This window comes from Castor canadensis, chromosome 5 (assembly GCF_047511655.1).
Source record: "Castor canadensis chromosome 5, mCasCan1.hap1v2, whole genome shotgun sequence".
Lineage (NCBI taxonomy): Eukaryota > Metazoa > Chordata > Mammalia > Rodentia > Castoridae > Castor > Castor canadensis.
Window position 1 is genome coordinate 95406130 of NC_133390.1, and position 19305 is coordinate 95425434.

At 33.1% G+C, this 19305-nt stretch overlaps 1 protein-coding gene across 15 annotated transcripts in view; it reads right to left on the reverse strand.

The window, feature by feature from the left end:
• Positions 1–19305, reverse strand: part of Nlgn1 (neuroligin 1) — an 841293-nt gene that overhangs the window by 432606 nt on the left and 389382 nt on the right. For all 15 annotated transcript variants that reach the window (XM_074073748.1, XM_074073745.1, XM_074073747.1 and 12 more), the window contains one exon: positions 15756–15908. In XM_074073748.1, coding sequence (XP_073929849.1) covers positions 15756–15908 — 153 coding nt within the window. The remainder of the gene's footprint in view (positions 1–15755; positions 15909–19305) is intronic.

The window sequence follows — 19305 nt, forward strand, 5'->3', positions numbered from 1 at the left end:
GCTCATTATTCTCACTTAAAGATAACATGATCAGACCTTAAATATATCTTTAAAAATAAATAAAAATCAATCATAGTAACAACATTTTAAAATGCTGACTGATAAATGTTGGTCAAATGATCAACATTTTGAACATTCTTTAAAAATGCTAAATTTGGGGCCCAGTGACCCATACCTCTAATCCTAGCTACTTGGGAAACAGAGATCTGGAGGATTGAGGTTCAATATTAACACAAGCAAAAACTTAATGAGACCCCATCTCAATCAGTAAGTCAAGTGTGGTGGCCAAAATTTCTGATCACAGCTATGCAAGAAGCTGTAGGTAGGAGGACAACAATCTAAGGCCAGCCCTGGTCAGAAATGGAGACCATACTTGAAAAAATAAGGAAAGCAAAAAAGAGCTGGGAGTGTAGGTCAAGGGGTAGTGAGCCTACCTAGCAAGCATGAAGCCCTAAATTTAATCCCCCCTACTGCTAAAAAAAAAACAAAGCTTTTTCAATTCCTTTTAATAGAGTATTCAGAGTACAAATGTATAAAAATGTAACCTTAGATCTCATGAAGTGAACAAAAACATAAGGAATATATTTTAAGTTGGATCTCTCTCCACTTTCATTTGTTCATTGGCTGACACCATTTTTGTATTGTTGGGCACAATTTGAGGAGGTCTAGGTTGCTATGTGGGCTACTCTGAGGCTGCCAGATTGTTGGATATGGTTTTTTATACTCACAGAGCTGAAAGAAAGCCACATAAAGTGTATGATTTGCTTTAAGAACATCATGGTGTTCAATGCTACCCAAAGAAAGACATTTCTGGTTATTTGTATCAGATACATTGAAACTGTTACCAGTTGTCAATGAGAGGAAAATCCTCTAATCATAGTATCAGTCTACAACATCAGACACCAAATAATAGTCAAGATGACACAGACTGTTTGAGCTTAGATTAGTAGGACTGATGAAGTTTAAGTTTTTACCCAACATAAGATCCACATAGGAGTGTGGGAAGAAAATGGCAAAACTATATTTATATCCTATAAAAGAAAAAAGACATATAATTTTTTAAATATACAGTGACACTGAAACCTTCTCAGGGTATGCAAATTAAGCATGTCATTTAAGTGCACACATCAGTATACACATGTCATATACAGTCCATGAGTTCTCCTGAGGGGAGAGAGGTTGTTGCCTAGCAGCCTGTTATGCCCTCGTTCACTTTCATTGTCTAAATGCATATTGTAGATTACAGGAGCCTAATTAAGTGAATTTAGTGTCTATGTTAATAAAGCTAGCACTCACGGGAGGCAAGTAGTTTCAAAGTATTCTTACAAATAAACCACAGATTGAAGATTTTACAAGCACCAATCAGTCACATAAAAATAGCAAAAATGATTTCTTTTTTCTTTTTGCTAAGAATGAACGAATAGCCAACAATATACAAAGTAGAAGCCAGGATAATTTAATCCTATTTGACTAGCATTCAGCCCTCAGAATTATCAAGAAGACTATTATGTGGATTTAAATATACTATGATTAACAATGAACTGCTCCTTAAATGTGTTATTGTACTTTCCTGTCTTTGTGAATCGCCTTTTTCAGCTGTAACAACCATTAAAACCAAACATTAAGCTGATCCTAAGTGTTCCAAACTCTGAATGACAAAATGAAAAATGAGTATTTAAAAAATAACAAAGGTTTTCTAACACACAAATTTGAAAAGATATGTTTTAAAATGCAATAATGTAAAAACAACATTATTATTTTAGAACATTAATTTCATCTTTAAATTTCTATCTTATTTTTCAATTCATTTTTTGTTTTTGATATGAGACCTCCTTATGTTGCCCAGGCTGGTCTTGAACTCCTGGGTTCAAGCAATCCTCCTATCTCTGCCTAGAAAGTCCCACTACAGGCATGCACCACAGCACCCAGCTTCAATTCTGTGTATTTTTTAGAATATGTAAATATAGTATATTAGTACCATGATGAATGTATATAATTTGCAAATACTTTTGTGAATTACGGTTTCCTATTTGGAGTATTTCTCATAGCAGAGGTATAGAGTTACAAAGGTTAGTTACAATATCTAGAGCTATGTACTGCTCAATATGCTTGGTAGAAACTGCCACAGGTGACTACTGAATACCTGAACTGTGTTTTATATTACCAAGGACTGCATTTTTAAATTTTGTTCTTGTTTAATTTATTCTAACTTTTAAAAATGAAGCAGTGATGAATAATCTTTTCTGTCAAATGTATTTCTATTGTTTTACAGGATTATATTATACTTCAACTGTTGAAATTTTAGCATCTGAACTGCAATAGATGGTCTATAAGTTTTAAGTACATCAAATTCCAAAGTACAAAAAATACAAAAAAAATCCTATTGGTAATTTTATGTAAATTCAATTTAGAAATATTTTAACTATACAAGGATGAGTGAAATACATGTTTAAAACCGACTTTACCTATTTCTTCTTACTTTTCTTTAATGTGACTATTATACAATTTAAATTTACCTGTGGATTATATTTACTTTTAGCGGATAGTGCCAACCCAAAGCAGAGAGATTTATAAAGAGAACGTTTACAAGTCTAGGCCCATTACTTATGAAAGGCTGAGGATTACACTGATTTTTCACCTATAAAAGGTGTGTATGTGAATACCTCAAAATAATACGGAGAAGTGGTTGTGGTGGTTCATGCCTAAAATCCCAGCTATCCTGGAGGTGGAGGCAGGAGGATAGCAAGCTTGAGGCCAGCTCAGGCACAGTTATGGAGACCCCACCAAAAAATCAAAAATAGAAACAAAAGGTCTGGTTAGGGGGTCCAAGTGGTAGAGCAATTGCCTAACATGATAGAGACCCTGAGTTCAATCCACAGTAGTGTCAAAAAAAAAAGTAAAGATAATTTTAAATGAGATTCACTAATATTAATGCAACTAGGAATTTCCACTGACATTTACTGCATATCACTTGAATTATAAAGAAATAACTGGCTATTATTTCTGCAAAAAGCAGAATTTTTAATACTATATAAAGACTGGAACAAAAGCAAAGATAATATAGCAAGTAGACCTTTTCAACAGAATAATACGCAACAAAAATTCAAAATTCTTAATCCTACGGTATCATTAAAAGTCTAAGTAAATCGTCCTTTCCCCTTAAGGACAGCTGGGAAAGTGGCTATAGAGAGAGAAGCTCTATTGATATGAAACTTACTATTTCAGCTGTCCTCTATTAAGGGGTAAGCAAAGTTAAATCATCAGTAATTTTCTCATATGGAACGAATACTCTTAGCAATTTTACCTATAGGATATACACACAGAAGTCACCTCTATGCAATGTCTGTTTGCCTTCATAGTTCCTGGCAGCCCCATTCACAGGCTGACTAAGAACAGAGAAAAGGTAACACTTGGAGTTTATTGTTGTAGGTAAACATAGTTCATCAAAGTATGAATCCTGAGTAAGCTTGGCTACAGGGTTTTAGCTATTCCTATTTTAAAGCATTTAAAATGTGGCAAATCATATTCACCATAGAAGTATATTTTCTATAATTGTCCCCTACACATGAAATCTTACATGAGAAATTTCCCTTGAAACACTTGGTGCCAAGAATACCTTTGATTTCTCTAAAGTGCCATATTTCACATCCTTTCTGATATTAAGAAATCAATAAAACTTGGCGGAATTTCAGCTCAGAATACAAATTCATCAGCTCTCGAGATGCTTTAGGCTTTGTTTGTTATTTGCTTTTCAAGTCTCCTATCTTGGCAATATAGGAGACCAAGACTTCATTCATTATTTATACCTTACCATAATTTTACTTTGTGTACTCTCACAAAACTATTATGAATGCCTTCTAAGAAAAGGAAGGATAAAATTAGGTAAAATTGTTTGCCATTTAATTAATTTGTTCCCTAAATATAAAAAGAATATGAATTATGATTAAATATTACTAAAGAAATGTGTATATCTTATTCTAATTTAACTCAGATTAGCCCAGAATCAGACAAAAATAATATATGCTTGATGCATGTTAAACATGTTCTTTCAGAAAAGATACCCCACAAAGAGCCATGGAATATAAACTGTTTTAATATCTCATTTGGCTTTAAAACAAAAAACCCAAACATAAATGCTTAAAGACAAATTTTTTGTGACATGGGGCAGATAAAGTTTGTGGGATACTTCAAGGGAAAACCCTATCTACTGAAGAAATCTTTTGTTTTTGTATAGAAAAGGAATAACGCATCCGTCTTAAGGCTTATTTTCATACAAAGTCAAAAACTTAAAGAATTCTAGCAAAATTAAATAACATCAGAATCACTACATCTCTTTTTCTGTCAGGAAAAAATTGTTCCTAATTATGGTGACATTACCACAAAGAATCCTTTTGAATAATTGATCTCTATTTGAGTGTGTTGCATATTTGCCAAGAGAGCTGATGTCTCTCTAAAAGACATGTTTGTTTTTCAAAGCTCAAATGCAAGAATCCAACAAATAACAGAATAGAAATGACTATTATCTTAGATATGTCTCATCTCAGGCACAATGCCTCAGGTCTGTAGAAGGATTTCCAAATGGTGACTTTGTCAATATATAAATCTGTTGAGAAGCATTACTTTTTCCATGTCCAAGATGTTTTTCTAGGAACAACAATTAAATCTATGGTCCTAAATGTATTAACTGTTACAAGAGACAGATGGGGAAGCTAGAGTTAGTTTAAGTGGATTCAACCCCCAATGGTGCAAAAAAAGTTAAAGATCTCTTTCCTCAACCTACTTGTGAAAATCGTTGAGCATCTTTAAGATGGATAAAATTTGATTTGAAATCAAAGTTAAAGAAACTTGAAAAAATATTTCCTTTTCCCCCTTGTTTTTACAAAAGAACAATCTTAAATTGAGCCTAAAAAAACAACAGGTTCCACAGCTTATTACATAATACACAGTCCATAGTTATTTTTCTGCAATATTGTATGTATTTGAATTCAAAGATCAGTGTTTCAAGACCTTTTCCAGATTTTTCTAATGTCCATGAACACCAATGATTTCATTCCTCTGCCAGTCTTAAGGAAATTGAAAAACCAGATAAAATACAGGGTTTAAATTTTAATTTGGGTAGCAAAGTATCTACCATGGTAAATAGTTAATAGATAAAATGATAACAAATAAAATTGGCTTTTGCATATCAAAATGAAGAGAAGATTGCCTGCTATGGAAGCAGGGGAAAAAAGAGGATCCACCTGACCTGAAAGATTGGAGGTAAAGTGATAACTTGGACTATGACAACTGGCAAAATGGGTATATGTGGCAGTTAAGTGGAAGGAAATGATCCTGGTGAACACTGAGGAATCTGGCCTAGCATGAGTAAAAGGCACTTCTCAAAAACCAAGAGTGTGTTGTGGTTTGCATCTTAAATGTCTACCAATGACTATGTGCTAAAGGGTTAGTCAGCAGCCTACAATGCTGTTGGCATGGACAGAAGTTACTTCCTTGTGAGTGTATCCTTTCTCGAAAGGGGTGTTGGTTTCATAGCTTCTTCTTCTGTTTTTGCTTCCCAGCCACCATGAAGTGAGCAGTTTGCTCAATCACAGCTCCCCAGCTTGATGTTCTGTCTTACCAAGGTTCAATGCAATGGGGCCAAGCAACTATGGACTGAACCAATGTGATCATGAGTCATAATAAACTTTTCCTTCTTTTAAATTAACTATCGAAGGTATTTTGTCCCAATGGCAGAAAACTGACTAACATCAAAGGTAAAGTTGGCTAAGAAAAGGAACAACATATTTTGACAGAGCAGAAATAGCAGGAAAAATTTGGGATGGATCCCAGTCTGAAAACCATTTAGAGATGTGGAGCAGAAGAAAAGTTAAAGAAAATTGGTACTCTTGTATTTTAAAAATAATTTGTTTGTTTGTGATGTGAGATGGAATGGCATGTGAATTTGGGTTTATAAGACGCCCATCTGGAAACCCAAGGTAAGGAGGTGGCAGCAATGGGGTTAGAAAGATTAACATAATTTAAAACCAATTGAACGAGGCCAATTAAAAGTAAAATGACAAAGTCAAGGGAGCAGTGGCAAAATGTTTCAGGGCAAATAGTTCAAGGAAAGACTTCAGAAAGGGAAAAAGAAAGAATAAGTAAGGTGTGATGGGTGATAAAACTGCAGTCTATTTTTAAGGCAAACCAGTGAAAGTAAGCAGAATGCTAATAAGGACCACTGCACTGAGTAAGGAAGGGAGAGAGTTCCACCATTTTCCTGTTGAGGAAGCATCAGAAGATAGGAAAAACTATTCAAACCCAGAAAAAAAACTGAGAAAGCAAGATCCAAACTCTCACTGTTTGGAACTTGGAAGAAAACCTGACCTTGGGTAAAGAAAAGACCCAAACAATGTATGCACATGTGAATAAATGAATAAAAAAGAAAGAAGAAAAGAAAGAAAGAAAGAGAGAGAGAGAAAGAAAGAAAGAAAGAGAAAAAGAAAGAAAAGAAAAGACTGGCATCTTCATTAAAACAATGCATATTATAAAATGTGACTTACAACATTTCTAATGTTAAGCCTTTAAATCAATGTCAGAAGAAAATCTCATTTCTTACTACAGTTGTTTTTCAAACAATAAACGTGAAAACAACAATAAAACAGCGTTAGGACTGATTTAATATGTGGCAGGGCTGTTCTCAGACAAATAGGGCAGGTGAGGAAGAGAACATTCCATTGTCTGTACAAAGTCCAAAGGGCACGCTCCCATTCCATAGCTTTAATATGTAGCTAAGGACTAACTCCACTGAGACCTTTTCCTTCTGTGTTTTCTATTTCAAAGACCAATTTTGTTCATTTAATTAAGATAGAGAACTTTTTATACTTATTTGTGGGTGGTCTGTTTGTTTTGCAGTTTACCACAGCTGCTTATCCAAACAATTCATTTTGCTTCTTGCATCTAAAAGATATAAATATACTTAAACTATTTTAAGTACTATTGTGCTTTATTTTTTTGGTAGAATCAGGGGTGGTGAACTCAGGGCCTCACACAAGCACCGTATCTCTTCCTTGACCCACTCTGTGAATTTTTATCTGTGAAATTTAGGGAGGAAATTCACAAGACTGCTATCATAAGAGGTAAAAAGAAGCATTTTCTGAAAGACCCCTTCTACATTCCACCTCCACAAATATACTGGTGATGAAGTTTGTGGCAAAACTTTATGCACCCAGTTCTTTTGAAAATACAACTTCGCAAATGTGTGTTAACGTTTCACTTACTGTCACTCTTCCTTACTCATTGTGACTTATAAAGAGGAAGGATTGACACTGACTTTTTTCAATATGGTGAACAACTAATTGAAGCTTATGGCTAGCACTTAAATACTTGTGGAGTTAATAAATGAATAAATAAATGAGTGAATTAAGAGGATGACTTCTGCTCTGAAACTGAAGCGCAATATAATTTTCTGGATAGTTTTGTTAGTTGTAGTCTTTTGAGTACCTGGAACTAGGTGTTCATTTATGGCCCCAGAAAAATGCCTTGAATGGGAATAAGAGAAATTTGTATTCCATGTTCTATGGTTTTCTTCCAAATCACTGATCTTAAAAACTCAAGAAAAGCATGAACTACATATTTCCAACATCCTATCAAAATCTGCCCAAAGACTATTTAATTATTTAAAAGTATAGTACATCATTTTTAGGACAACCCAGAGCTTAAATGAGGCCATCCTAATGACAAAGAAACATTATAATAATAATAAGTCACCATAATACAGATTATTGTATTATGATCTCTCATATTTGCCACTCTCTAGGATAATAAGGGCCATATCAACTTGCACTCCTTCAAAGTAGGAACTTAAGACAGCTTTCAATAATGCTATTTTGATTAATTCCTCTATCAAGGAAGAGGGAATGATGGCAAAAAAAAAAATTCTGTTGTTTTGTGTAAAAGATTCCCATACTTATTTGTGTCATTCTGGGCTCAGCTGTCCCTCAAGATTCTATGAGCAAGATGCTTGGCTCTTATGCTGACTATCAACCTCTCACTTAATGCAGAGTAGGCCAGATATTTATATCCACAGGAGAATAATCAACTTTGGTCAATGTCTAGGCTTAAAACATTTTTCAAAATAAAAATTAATCAATTCTCCTATCTGCTCAATGTCCTACACTTATTTCTCATTGTTCTTTGATATCTGAAATCCTTAACAAAGTACTGCACAGTCTGCTGCCTATGTCTTCAACCTAGCTTACCAATGCTTACCCCTTTCTCAGAGCATTCCAGGTGCTGAAGCAACTGAATACATGGCAGGCCTCTTCTTTCTTCTGGCTTTCATGCAGACTCCTCTATGCTTCCTCCTCCACTCTATGACCATATAAGATCAATACTACTTGACTCTCCAGATCTAGTTTAAATTCATTCAATAAATATTTTCTGAGCAAATACTATGTACCTGGGACACTTTGAGGATTTAGAAAGTAGACAATAATAAATCAAACAATCCTATATAAACAGGAAATAATCAGTGATGGTGAAGAGAATTTTAAAAGGGAGATGACTTGTGGTGCTTTGACTCATTTTGGACTATATGGACATGCATGGTCTTTCTGAGAAGATGATATATAAACCACCATCAGAAGAATAAGGTACTGGCTCCACAACAAACAATGTGGCAGAGAGAGATATAAAATCCCTGCAGTAGAAATGAGTTTGGTGAGCATGAAGATTGAAAGATGGCTAGAGTAAAAAAAAAAAGACTATTTTACATGAAGTGAGAGATATAGGCTAGGACTTGTCATTCAGGGTTTTGCATAGCAGAGCAGGAAGAGTATTTAATTTTGTTCTAAGTGAATAGCAAGATGGCGCGGGAGAATGTTAAGCCAAGAAGTAAACTGACATAATTTATGTTTTTCTTTTTTTTTTTAAGATAATCTGGCTTTTCAGTGTGGAAAATAAAATGGATTGCAGGTAGTGAACAAAAGTGAAAGAGGAAGATGGTAAAGGAGGATCAAGGACACATGGCTTTATTCAGCTAAGAGGAAAATGGAAAGAAGGAGACAGACTCAGGATTATGCTGGAACAATTCAGTAAAAAAAAAAAATCTGATAAACTGTATGCTGAACATAAAAAAGAGAGAAGAATCAGGACAAAATTGCTAGGCTGTCCAGATAGATGACAAGGCCAATGCCATCAGCTCAATGTTATACTACAGGGAAGACTAGCAGGGTTACAGTCCTAGCACCACCATTTAATGCCTCTCTACTCATTTGTTTTTGTATTTATCAAAGTGGAAAATAAAAACCTTACCTCTTATGGGTTTTTTTGGTGAGAATTTAACTATGTTGTCCTGAAAATGTTGTAAACTATCTTTTGGAATAAAATTCCCTAATGAATGTGGCTATGATTATTATAAACTAGATGTGGAACACAATAAAATAAAGAAGCCTGAAAAATTGAATACATTTCAGCCATGTTAATTTTGAGATATTCATTAGACATCCACATACAGAGGTTGAGAGGCAGAAGTACTTAGAAGTCTAGAGTTGTGAAGAATGGTCTGTCCCAAAGGTGCAGTTTTTGCATTTATAGAAGTGGAAAGTCACTTCTGTAGAGATTGTATCTAGAGTTGTGCATGAGTGCCCTTGGGAAATGTTTAGAATATGAAGGAAAGAGAGCTAGCAGTCTTGCTAATGACACTTCACTATTTAGAGGTCAGGATAGAGAGGAGAGCCAATGAAGGAGACTGAAAAGAAACAGAGAATGAGGTAGGAGGAAATCCTGGGGGTAATGTCAAGAAGCAAACAGGTCAGGAAGAAAGTAGTTAACTATGCCTTGTGCTAGGGAAGAAAGATCAAGGAAGATAAGAAGAGAAAAGTAACTGATAGAATTGGCAAGCTGAAAGTCCTAGGGAATTCTGACAAGGGTTTCCAGTTTCCAACGGAGACTAAGAAATGGGATACTCTATGTCATCTGCTTGGGAAACCTGTTCTGAGTCTCTGGAATAGAGCAGCTCACTTTTCATGACACTCATCATTTCTCTAGAATTTACATAGGTAACTGTAAAGAAATTTGACTGAACTAAATTGTTATCTACGTAAAGTATAACAGTTGTGTACTTTTTCATTTATTTTAAAACTTCTCTAAGAGCTAGTCTTACATCAAAGATCATACTGATTTCACTTTTCACAGTATAATTAGCAAAAGGCATATGCATACTATGCTCAATTTATGGTGAAAGAATGAATGTACTTAAAACCCATTTTTTTCTCCATTTAACTAATATCCATGTTAACTAACATACTTCAGATTATTTCCAAGTTTGGGCATAACTGAAGATCTGGTTTTGTTACAAGACACTTGAAATCATATTGGAGGAAATTGGTAGGTAAGGCTAATGAACAAATAGTCTATTTTTCACAATATTATTACCTATGTAAAGTTTTTTTCCCCCAGTGGACAAACAATGTCTCTACTCAGGAAGCTTATTTTGTCACTCAATCTAAAATTACTATCCATCCTTTTCAAAATCCAGTTGAGAAAACTGATTTCAAGAGAAGAAACTTACAGATCAAGTTATATGTACTTTGCTCTACATTCTCTTTTAACTTTATTATATTGTAAGTGAAATCTACACATATCTTAGCTCAATTTCATTTAGTTAGCTTTTTTAAATGACACTATAAAAGTTCTGAGCATTTATTATTATGTCTTGGGTTTTACAGAAGATTACTGTGAGTAATCATACTGTGAGGATATTTTTGCATCTTCTAATACTATGAATACTATCCCACAATTCCTATATTGCTCCATGCTCCAAATAAAAATGATATAGATCATATGATAAATTTCTCTGTAATGTAGCATGAGCAAAATTTCATTTAGATATTTTTCTGGTTAATATGTATGTATGTTTGTTTTCATGGCAGTGACAATTATCCTTTCTACTGTGCTCTTGGAATACTAGAACATGCATTTTGCTCAGTTCTACATAATACTGAAACATGATTTTTGCAACCCAGTTATATGTGTGCATTTGTCAGAAATTACTTCAAAGAAGAAGGAATATGAATAAAGGAGAAGAAAAGAAAGGAAGTCCTTCTTTTTTTGCTTCAGTTAATCCCAGAGATAAACCACTCTTGTGGCCTTTCTCAAGCACTAGAAATTTCAAGAAGACATTTTGGATTCCAAGGACAGACAGACCCACTCTACTTTTATGCCTCAAAATCACACTTAAACATATAGTAGGAAATTATAATCATATAAAATTTGATGTTTGATTATAAATACACTTAAGTATAAGGTCACCTTTGGAGGCTTTCTTAGTTAAAGCCAGATAGAAGCAAGATAATCCAGGAAAAACAAAAATATAAATAACAAAACATTTCATTACTAGATAAACTAAATATGTTTTTTTTTTAAAGTTAAGAGCATTACATTGATGTTAGCAGATCTCTTTGCTTCTAGGCTTCAAGCTTCCTTCCTTTTTTTGTGGTTCTGAATTTTTCTCTCTGTGTATAACATGACTATGTACATATAAATGAATGAATAAACACATATTGTAATATAAAGTAGAATGACAATTATTATTCTCCATTGATTATTTTTCTTCTCAATTAATTTAAAAGCTCTTTAAAAAATAAGGACAATGTTGCCCTTACTTTTTATTCCTCATAGAAAATATATAATGCTGAGTTAACTTTTATCTATGTGTTAACTGTTCACACCAAAGTAATAGTTAATTCTGTCATTTGTCTTACAGTACTACTGCACAGACAATCTAGCTAGAAGAATCAGCAAATCTCATTAAGTCCAAAGAATAAAAGTACATTTGGAAGTACATTAAAATAAGTATGTAGTAAAGTTTAATAAATTTAAAAAACTATTTAGACCTATTTGAGAAAATGAAGTAAACTAAATGTAATTACTCACATACAAGTCGATGGGACAGTGCTTTAAATGTTTTTTCATGGATGGGTGGTATAGACATTGTATTAGTGAGTAAATATTTAATTAGATATTCATTCAAAAAATTACCAGATAGATATCAGTACTTCTAAAATATTTTTTAAACATTTTTTCTAAAATAAATCACATGGGCGAGAATCATTTATGGCATAATTGCCTCCAAGTTATCCATGTAAATAGAAAAGTAACTCATTAAATTTCAGTCAGATAAGAAATATTATGTTTGCCTATGTTAGATCCTCACAACAGGATTCTAAAAGTAACTTAAATTTAGAAAGATAGCTGAAATACTTTTTAATACTGTATTAGTTAATATAGTTTTCATTTTCTGAAATTTGAACAACTCCTGTTATAGTCTCTTCAATGCTTGCTTGTAAGAGACTTTTACTTGGTTACAATCAGAACATTTTATGTTGATGATTTTCCTCCTTAAGAACACATAATCAAAACATTTCTCCTTAAGTTACCAAGATGATAATTTTTATTATCATACACTAGAACATTAAAAATTATTCAACTACCAGTTATTATAAATACATTTTAAAAGACTATGTAATAATATATTAAATAACAGACCTAGAGGGAATCAAATGTGGAAAGAGTTTATGTTAAAACTGACTGAGGACAAAAGTGTAAATAACAAGAAGTGAAAGAAACTCTAGCTGTTTAGCATTTGAGACAGGATACGGTTGCCAAGAGCTGTAAGATAAAACTAGAGAAGTGAGATTAGAAGTGGAGTCTCCACCTGCTAGACTTTTTTTGACAATCTTGTTAGCAGTTTCTCTAATCACCACTAATAGCATTTGTAAGGGGAGAAATACATAGCACAGCAATAGTGATGGTCTATGTTAATACTGTAAAGTAAACCATGAATGGTCTTGATGGAGGAACTGACTTTTTTTTAAACTAGCTCATCAGAGCAATGTTTTATTCTATTTATCTTATTTATTTTCTTTTTTGCTATTCTCACTTTGTAATGAACAGTTTCTTAATCATGAAATGCTTTAAACTAGACCCATGACCACGAGCAGTGACATAAATTTTATAATGGTAATTTTAAAACATCTATACTTATCACCAAAAATGAAAGATAAGGTTGTAAGATTTCTCTCCTGCAAATTCAGAACAATGCTAATTGTATTACCTATTCTAGATATGCTGACTTGTCTGTCAAATACCTCATAACAATATTATTACAATTATTAATTTGCATATTGCATCCTCAAATTAATTCCTTTTACAACAAAATACCTGAATCAATTAGAGCTCAGAATTTCCTCTGATGTAGGATCAAAATTATTTTCTTCTTTATTTTCAGCATTGACCCAAGTACAAACAAGGCAACAGTTCTTTTGGATCTCACAACCAAAAAACCTTGGCTTACCTTGTCACTATTAGATAAATTATTAACAATAACCACCTCAAAACTCTACAGTCCTCATTGTTGTAGTCCTGTGAGATGAGCTGTTGATCCTGGTGTAGTGTGCCACTTGTGCAAAGGGTGCTGAAACAAATGTTCTGATAATTTCTTTTTCATGAATTAATCCACTTAAATACATTTCACAAGGCCCAACACATATTTTTGAAAGAAAGTAACCAGAATCCCTTTGTTCTAGAATTGATGTCTTAAAATATGCCTAGAAACGTTGTATTAACTTAGGTTTGTACTTTGTTATCCTGAGGGGTCAGTAAAGGACAACCTGGGGTTGATCAGGACAGGTCTTTAACAGGAATAAAGGAGCCAACGAAGGCAAATCTTAGAATCCAGTAGAGCCAGAACAAATATTTAAAACCAAGAAAAATTATCCTTCATCAAAACCAATACTGCTTGCCATTACACAGACCAAGCAATTGCTTATGTTATTCATTTTTTAAGCTGGTTAATTTGTTGTCCTATAATCCAACCACAGTGTGGCATTGAAAGACAAGATATAGGCATGAATTTAGGATTCAAATTAGATCAATGTCCAGTCCTCACCAGTTCAGAATATATCAAAAACAGAATAACAGAGAAAAAGAAAACCAAGAATGGGTGAAGCTTCTATTGTTATAACATACTCACTTTATGAAATTGTGCTGTAAATGAGCACAGTTAGCTAAAAAACAGGCAGCATAAGGTATGGACAAAAGATTTTTTTAAATAAAATCAGTGTATATAAGTAACTGGATGTTCAAGTCATTAAAACTCTACCATCACAATTGGCATTAATTTAAAATTTTCAATCTGCAAACTAGTCACTGCTCGAGATTTACAAATTGAGAAATTCAGGAAAATGTGAGAATTATGAGCAATAAAAAACTAAACCATAAATAATAAAATTTTAAATTAAAAACTTGGAAGATATTGAAAGCTCTCATATTAAAATGTTCTTCAAGACACAAATGGCGAGACTAAGATATTTAAGCATAACTATGAACATCTCTATATATCTTCTAGTACACAGGCTTTGCTAATGAGAAGACACTCATTCCTGCCTACCTGGTTTGTAAAATTATCGCAAAGAAGGCATGATTAGACACTATGGAGAACTAATGTGCACTTCACCAATGCTGCAGAAATATTTTATAGCAATATTGATATATCTGTTATATCACTCACCATACTCCAAATTTCCAAAGAGCAAACTAGAAAAAGATCAAGACTTCACTTTCATCTTGATAAAATATCTCCTTCCCTAAGATGTATAAGCTTAATTACAATAATTAATCTTTTTTAGATCTTGTGATCAGCATAAACATAGAATTATTATTATAGCAGAAGTTGGAATAACTAACTTTTAAGAGCAAATATCATGAGTCTCAATATGGCAAAATGTATGATATTAAAATGATTATGAAAGAGAATATAATTATATTTCCTTTCAAAATATTTTACAATAAAAAATGAAAGAGTGAGATAATGCTTTGTCCAAACAAAAAGGTAAATTATATGTCTTTGAATCTGTAGGATGGAATAAAATTTTGAGAACAATTAAGACTAAAGTATAAAACATTTTATGGATGAATTGTGCCTTTTAGCAAGCACAATAGATAAAAATGTTTATTAAGTGACATAGTAAATTTTCTCCTCAAATTATGACAATACTGTAAAAACTTATACTGATAAAATAGCAAGTTTATCTTTTGAGAATTGGTTATTACACAAAACAGCACACCTACTTCAGACTGCATGGGACGATATTGTATTAGTAATATCTCTCTATACTTTTCTTCAAATCTAAAGGTTTCTACTTTGACCTTATTTTATAATTTTTTGGGGATCTGTATGAATTATTGAATTGAATGCTTTATCACCTTGTGAAAGCAACATATTTTTCCAAATTAAATAATCAAAGTATTCCTAACTTTTATGCTACCAAAAAAGAAAAAAAAAAAGCCTACATAGTGATAGAAAACAATCATTCTCCAAAGCCAGTCCATACAGCAACTATTTAGAAGAGAATATAAACTTGCTTCTAAGTTCACGGCAAACATCAGGCAATTTTATAACGTTGTAAAAAAGAAAAGTAGAAGGAAAAACTCCTTTTTACTAAAGCCTTGCCACTGCTGCCTTTCATAGTTCCATAAAGCCAAACCTGCAATGTGAATTATTTCATTACCTTTCAGTTTCACACTTTAAAGTCTTCCTCAGCTGTCCTAACATAATTTGTGAACATTTTATAGACCTCATGGAAACTACCAAAAATTTTGTTTCAAAAAAGGCAACAAGCATAGGAGGTGAAACAGCAAAACAAAACAAAACATGTCAGAACAAAACTCTCACAAACTTTGTGGGTTAATGGTGAAGCAAAAAACAGATTTCTTACCAAGTACCCCAAGTCGATAGTTGACTGTGATGACAATCACATTGCCGTAGCTTGCCAAGACGCTCCCATCATATAAGTTTCCAGTACCTTCCATATATGAGCCACCATGGATATACACCATTACTGGTTTGGGACCCCCACTGTCCCGAATATCTGAAAAACAAATGGTTGGCAATTGTCCTTATCCTCTAAAAACATACATAATGAAACAGAGATACATTTCCCATTTTCAGGACAAGAAGGCATGATTTTAATATAGTTCTTAAAATTGCTGTTTTTCTTAAAGTGTTTCTTAAACAACTCATATTAGGAGCTATTGAAGGAAAGAACAATAGGCATCCGTTGTTTTTGATCTAAAACTTTGTTTACAAATTATAAACTGAATTGCAAAACATGGATAAATTGAATGGTATGAATTTCAGCTCATTTTGATTGATTCCTGACGTGACAGTTATACCAAAAAATATAAGAGAATGACAGTGACTTTTCAGACTTTTTAAAAATTGTATAGCCCTCACATGGAACTTATGAACCACAAATTAAAGAAAATGGTATCATTGCTATTGTGAGTAAAACAATCTGTTTTTCCATCCCTTATTTACTGTAGAGCTTTATATGAAATGCAACATGATTACATTAAGTCATTTATGCTCCCATTTGTGAGCATAATTACAGTATTGTATTATTCATTGCAAGAAGTTTAATTTTACTGCTTTAAGTTCTGTCAAATGAATGTTTAGTCAGTAAAGTCTTAAGCATATGAACACCAGTTGTTTCATTTAGGGAAATGTCATTTAAATAATGTTTTTAAGAGAGTTCAGGCCATTCTTTCATCTCACCTACCCTTAATCTTTGGGAGAAAAGAACAAAAACTGGTTTCTTTTCACTTCCTCCTGTAACTAATGTGCTCTTCTTATCCTGACTTTGACACTGTATTTTTATCGTGTAGTCATAAGACAGACAAAATAAGTTCAGGTATAATGGCAAGTTTAGAGAAAGTAAGGCAATTTCTATAACTGAAAATTTTAGTACAACACATATTATTTTCAGAAATCCAATCCATAATTATATAGTTTTCAACACAACAAGGCTCTGGGACTAATGTATAAGGGAAACTGGATAATTTTGTTTATGTGTGGGATTGGGGTTATAACTCAGAGCTTCACACTTGCAAAGCTGTGCTCTACTATTTGAGTCACGCTTCCAGGACATTTTGGCAATAGGGTCTCCTGAACTATTTGTCCAGGCTGGCCAGGAACTTCTATCATCCTTATCTCAGCCTCTCAAGTACTTAGGATTTGCAGGCATGAGCCACTGGTGCTCAGTGGGGAAATAGGATAATTTTAATCATTGTGAAAAAAACACTAAATTCTATAGAAAAAAAGCCCTAGCCTATATATTGATTTTTAAGTATTATGTATATTAAAATATTATATGTATATATATATATATATATATTTATATGACTATAAACTTATCCACGAGAAAAACACTATTATTATATAGCATCCCGTGATCTCTTACATCCACAATTAAAATTACATTAAGCATATATTTGGCCAATATTGAAAGTGTCACTTAAAAGTATGGTTTTGTTCTTTACTTTTGATTTGGGGGTTTTTTATTTTGTTTTGTTTTTAATCTAAACTCTCTTGGAATTTTAAAACTCAGTCCCCAACTTTCAGAATGGAAAAATTCAAATTCGTTGAAAGAACTTGTGATTATTTAGGTACTTCTTTAAACTTTTTATAAAAAAGGGACTAATTTAAAAGCCTCAATTTCTCTCTCATAATAATAAAATGATTTATTTAAATGAAAAATCATTTCAGAATCAGAACTGCAGCTAAATTTGCTTATCCAGATTTTCGAATTGAGGAAATGGCTCATGGCAGAACTTAGAGACTTGTGAAAAAGACGATTTTAAATTGACTTATTGCCAATGTACAAATCTACTGCCATGCCCTCCCTCTCCCAGGTGTACTTCAGAAGGATGCTTGTATCTAAGCAGTGAGAGGAGGATGCTTTGACAAAGAAGTCATGGGCTAGATACAGCTACATTTCAGAGGGAAACCAAACCTACATTTATTTTCTCCTGCAGTTCTTGGAGGGAAAATGGTTCTCACTCCTCTGTGAAGATTTGGGGGCTTGAGGGGTATGTTAGACTTACACAGATAAAGTAATGCTTTAGAAATAGTTAAACTGTGCAGCTTAAATGCCTGTTGTTTGCTACATGCAGTTTTAACTTCTTATTTTTCTAGTGTGGTTGGCACTGAAGAAGCAATAATAAATTATTAAACTGAAATCATTAAGTGACTATTCACAGCAGACATTGTATTCTGCTAATTGTATGCTTGGAGGTAGCACAGAGGGAGGCTGTTTCAGAATTCTTCTTTAATTAAAATTACATAGAATTACAAAGCACCAACTGTGAACAGTAATGAAATCTTCGTAGAGCCATTCTGTTCACCTGGAAAACAATGCAGGCACACGTTGAGAAGACCTGCCACATTTTATACCTAATAACACAATGAAGTGGACATTGTCAGGAATGCTGAAACATGACAAGAGAATCTAGGAGATTTTTTTAGTGGAATCTCTTTCTTTTTCTTTAAAAACTAGACTTGAAAGAACTAGCTTGGGTTGATTCTAATTCATAATTTCTCTTTTCAAAGTCTTCAAAGATTTCAGCCTTGCTTCAGAACTTACTCAGTACATTGAGCAGTTCTTTTCCAGAAAGTTCTATAAAATTCTAATTCTGTGTGCTGCAAAATACTTATTTTGGCTTAAAGGAACTCTGAGGTTAATTCTATAAAGAGTATTAATTATTAAAATAGATAAAATTCCTGTATATAACAACCCTCAATACTACTAGTAAAGTTGGAGAAACTTCAGAATTCCAAGAAATCTTCCTAACACAAAGTAATTGGAATTTCAATCATATTTTATCAGAGAACACCCTAGACTTTACTTGTTTATAATCCATAAGTTTTTTTATTCTAATACTAAATGTACACAGTTCAAATTATAACTACTTTCTTCTTAAAAAGAGTTAGATTTTTATAAATGAAGCAGATGTATTAGATAACATACCATTAAATGCTATCATTCATGCCATGATTTTTTTTTTATGGTATGGGGTTTTGAACTCAGGACCTCACCCTTACTAGGCAAGTGCTCTACTACTTGGGCCACTGCCATTTTTTGGGCTTTAGTATTTTTGAAACAGGGTCTCACATTTTTGCCAGGATCATTCTAGACCAGTAATCCTCTTGCTTATGTTTTCTGAATAGCTGGGATGACATGTATACACCACCACAACCAGCTTTATTGGTCGATATGAGGTATATCACTAACTTTTAGCCCAGAGTGGCCTTGAATTGCAGTTATTCTTCTCTCCCCTTCCTCTACTTCCTTGTAGGGATTGCAGATATGAGCCACTGTGCCTGGTCTCATATATCTTTATGATAATCAAATTTTAGGGGAGTATTTATCCTCCACTGGATATATTAAACGCACCTTAGTAATTTATATTGAAGTTTTTAAGCAAAAT